Below are 4,327 nucleotides of genomic sequence, written 5' to 3'. Positions count from 1 at the left end.
CATTCACAGACCGCACTCTGTTCAGAGATCAGTTGGATGGGTAGGTTCATGTATTAGAACTAGTTAACAACTCCTGAGTTGCTACGTTAGTGGGTGTGAAGCCTTAAATAGGAATGAACTTGGTCTGCTTGCTGTGGGTGGCTGTGACGCGACAGAACACTAGGGACCACCGGTGGCAAGTGGGTGACCAACACCGGTGGCCCGTTCACTCCGGGTCCAGGAAGAGCACGGAGCGGGGACTTGGTCTCCGACTGTCTGAACCCTGGTGGTCACACCGTCCCTTACACGGACGCGGCAGGCACTCCCTGAGTGGCTCCGCCGCGAGGTGCATTCCTGGTGACTTGCTGATGTTGAGCAGGAATAGGACGTGCACTGCAATCGAGGTCATTTTCACACTGGGCTCAGTCCAGGGACACCCACTTTCAATGAAAGAGGAATAAGTTCTTCCATGATGATGACAGGTACCTGGCCTTCTGGAGGGAATTGTAAAAAAGCAGACAAATACTGGTCCTGAATTTTCTGTGAGATGAAATCTAAGGCGAAGAAGCTGTCTGGAGGTTGCTCTGCCCTTTGTGACTGCGGCCGAGGGTGCCTGAGCCCGGCTGCAGAGGGTCCCTGCTCCCGCCTGGCCTGCCTTAGCAGCTCTGTTCCAGCGGGAGATGGCCTCCGTCCTTTGGGGATGGAGCACTAGCGATGTTCACAGGGCGAGAGGCCAAAGAGGTTAATAAAACAGAGAGCAGAGTTTCCTAAAGTTTGTCTAAATGGGATTGGGCAACGTGGGACCTTGGCCGCTTTGGGGAAGAGGAGGGCGGGGACCTAAGCCAGGCGGAGGGACGGAGGGACGGAGGGACGGGCGAGTCTTTTCAGGAGCTCGGTTAGAAGGAGGGTTTGTGGAGGGCGGAGCAGTCACAAAACTTTCCAAAGAGGAGCCATTTCGAGCAGGCGCGGTGCTGATGGAAACTCCACAGGAAGGTCAGCAGGAGGCAGACTCCTCAGCAAGCCCCGCGCCCCGGACCCCAGACCCTGAATGCACACACAGCACAGTGAGGCACTCAATGCAGGAGTCAGAGCCCCCCGCCCCGTCATCCACCCCCACCCCCCATCCTTCCCCAGCTCAGGGCACTCCAGGCTGCAAGGAGGGCCCTGGACAGGAAGGGGCTGGCGTGATTTCAGTGTGACACACAAAGCACGTGATCACGACGAGAAGGTCATGGAGAAGCAGGATTGTAGGCCGGTGTCCATGTCATCGTCGGGCATTTCCCCCCACTCTGAGCTCTCTTTTCTGAGAGTTGGTCTTTGGTGAACTCTGTAGATCGGCGTGTGATTCTTTTTAAAGTTAACTCTATAAAGCATATCCTAGAAAGAGTTAAACTGTTGTAAGAGTTCTTAGAAAGTGCTGTCCAGCCCGGCCGGCGTGGCTCAGTGGTTGAGCATGGACCTATGAACCAGGGGGTCACAGTTCGATTCCCCGTCAGGGCACAGGCCCGGGTTGTAGGCTTGATCGCCAGGGTGGGTCATGCAGGAGGCAGCCTATCCATGATTCTCTCTCATCATTGATGCTTCTATCTCTCCCTCTCCTTTCCTCTCTTAGAAAATCAATAAAAAAAAAAAATTAAAAAACAGAAAGTGATATCCAAACAAGAAACTTTCTGTTTATATCACCCTTTGATTAAGGTGCCTTTAATTGTGTTATGTTATTATGTTTCATAGCACAGAGCTGCTCAGATCCGCCTAAGGAACAAATGTCCCGAAGAGCTATCCCAAAATACATTTGTTTTCTGCTTTGTTCAAAAAATTTCTCCCCAATATTTTATTTTAACTCGAGGGCTCATGTGGCAATGGGGTCTGATGCACTTTAAAAACAGTTCTATATTCTAGGGCCAGTGTGGCTGTATGTTGCTGTCAAGCCAGGGTATTTTACTGGTACCGCGGTCTGTCTGCTTGTCCCTCACTGTGATGTGCATGTGTACCCGTGACTGTGTGTTTGGGAGACACGGCCGAGTGGCTGTGACATGCAAACTCCTTACCCAGTGCACTGGAAACGAGGCCCTTCTCAGAAAGAGGGCGCCATGCCTTCCTTGAAAAGGGGTCTGCGGAAGCCTTTCCCAGGGGGTGAGGACAGATGCCAATCCCGTCACAGAGAAGTCGGCTCTAACGCTTGGGTGTCCCCGCCCTGCCTGCCTTGCCTGGGGAGGGGATGGAGACTGCACGCCCCGCACAGCGTCTCCCCAACACCTTGGTCCCCTCTCTGCTCTGTGGCCTCGGGATTTCTCTGAATGGCTCCACCCAGTTCAAACGCACTTGACTCTAAAGCACAACTTGTAGCATTTCATCCGGCAATTTACAAATTTACACACTGTTTACGTGAAGAAGTACTTGCATGATGTATCATTCCATTTGTATGGACTGTCCAAAATAGGCAAATCAGAGGCAGAAAGCAGATGAGTGATTGCCAGGGGTGGGTGGGGATGGAAGTGGGAGGAGGGGGGAGGGGGAGGGGGAGGGGGAGGGAAATGTTGGGGTGACAGCTAAGGAAGGTTGTTTGGGGGGATAATGAAAATGCTCTAACACTGTGGCGATGGGCGCACCGCTCCAGGAGAGGGAACCATCGGACTGGATGCTTTAAAGCATGGATTGTGCTGTGTGTGAATCGTATCGCAATAAAGCGGTGGAGGAATAAAGCGCTCTAAGGGCCCGCTCAGGGTATTTTACAGGAAGTGTAAACCAGGTTGAAGGAGTGCATAGGGCACCAAGGTTCCTTCTTGGAGTGCCCTGGTCCAAATCCCGCTTTCTGCACTTCCTGGGTGTGGGGGTTTGGTCAATAGGCAAGTAACATGACTTTCCTAAGTATGGATTAAGCCGTCTATACAACCGGGGGGGGGGGGGGGGGGGGAGGGGGGTTTGAGGACTGCTACCCTACCTACTGCACCAGCTAACAGGCACACACACACACACACACACTCATACACACACACGCACACACACACATGCACACACACACACACTCGCGCTCACACACATACACACACACACTCACGCACATGCGCGCACTCACACAAATGCACACACGTGTGCGCGCGCACACACACATGCACACACAGATGCACACACGCACATGTATGTATGTGTAAAAATGGGCCTGGCCTCCCTCCAGCCCTGAGTGTGTGTTGCTATCTGCACACACCATTTGGTAAATCAGTGCCTGCGATTCCTCCAGACATAAAAGCAAAGGTCTGTGTAGGGAAATCCTTACTCAAACCACAGCAAACAGGCAACTAGTAAATACAACTACGGGCTGGTCAAAGAATGCAGTCGGGGGGTAGTTCACTGTTTACATTCGAGAGTGAGGAGAGTCTGACCTCTCATGCACATGAGCTAAATTAACCACACTGAGAGCCAGGCAAAGAGACTAACAATTTGGGGGGCTGTTAGCTCTATGTATATGGGCTATTTTTTTTCAACTAAAATAACTATTATTTGAGCTCAACCTTTTATATACAGTGGGGCCTTGACTTACGAGTGTCCCGACTAACGAGTTTTTTGAGCTACGAGCCATCTCTAGGCCGATTTTTTGCTTTGAGTTGCAAGCTCAAAAAATTCGGGTTACGAGCCAGCTTCAGATACCCCACTGCTAGTTGGCGCAGCAAACGTCACAGTGACTTGACATACGAGTAATTTGAGTTATGAGCTCCGTCACGGAACGAATTAAACTCGTAAGTCAGGCCCCACTGTATAAGAGAAATCACTCATTTACTCTCTGCCCCTTTGTCCCAGGATTTACTGGGAAATTACACTTTTTCTTGACAAATGCCTCAGTCTTAGAGAATGCCTTCAGCCGTTTAGATTTTAAACTGGGAATCTCAGAAATCAAAAGCCGAATTAAGCTAGTGGCTCATGAAGCCATCCTCTCTCTGCTTTTAGGACGTTGCCAGGAAGAAACAAACAGTGATTTACTGAGAAAAGTCTTTCCGTCTTACCTGGTCTCAGGAACAAGAGAAGCAGAAGCAGCAGCTCCTGGCGGCCCATGTTGGGACTGGCCAGCGGAGTCCGGACAGCACAGCCGGGCGGCCCCAGCCCAAGGGGTTATTGACTTCCAGGACCGGAAGTGCCCCCACCAACAAGGCAACCGCAGGTAGTTACTCATTACCTCCCAGGCCCGTGGCCCCTGCGCTCCGAGGGTTCAAACATGACCTGGACGGAGGGTCTTACAACATGTGTGAACCTGCAATAGGTGCTGGGAAATGGCGCAAGCGGCCCCGCCCCAGGGCGCCTCTGCTCCCCGGGCCCCGCCCGCCCCGTCCATCCTCTCTCTCTCGGCCTGTTTCCT

At 52.2% G+C, this 4,327-nt stretch overlaps 1 protein-coding gene across 1 annotated transcript in view; it reads right to left on the bottom strand.

The window, feature by feature from the left end:
* Window positions 1-4,108, bottom strand: part of PLG (plasminogen) — a 44,570-nt gene extending 40,462 nt beyond the window's left edge. The window contains exon 1 of the mRNA XM_036317897.1: window positions 3,978-4,108. Coding sequence (XP_036173790.1) covers window positions 3,978-4,026 — 49 coding nt within the window. The 5' untranslated portion in view covers window positions 4,027-4,108. The remainder of the gene's footprint in view (window positions 1-3,977) is intronic.
* Window positions 4,109-4,327: the final 219 nt, after the last annotated feature.

This window comes from Myotis myotis, unplaced genomic scaffold (genome assembly GCF_014108235.1).
Source record: "Myotis myotis isolate mMyoMyo1 unplaced genomic scaffold, mMyoMyo1.p scaffold_m19_p_7, whole genome shotgun sequence".
Taxonomy (NCBI): Eukaryota; Metazoa; Chordata; class Mammalia; order Chiroptera; family Vespertilionidae; genus Myotis; species Myotis myotis.
The sequence above is the reverse complement of the archived record's forward strand: the minus strand, read 5'-3'. Positions and strand labels throughout refer to the sequence as shown.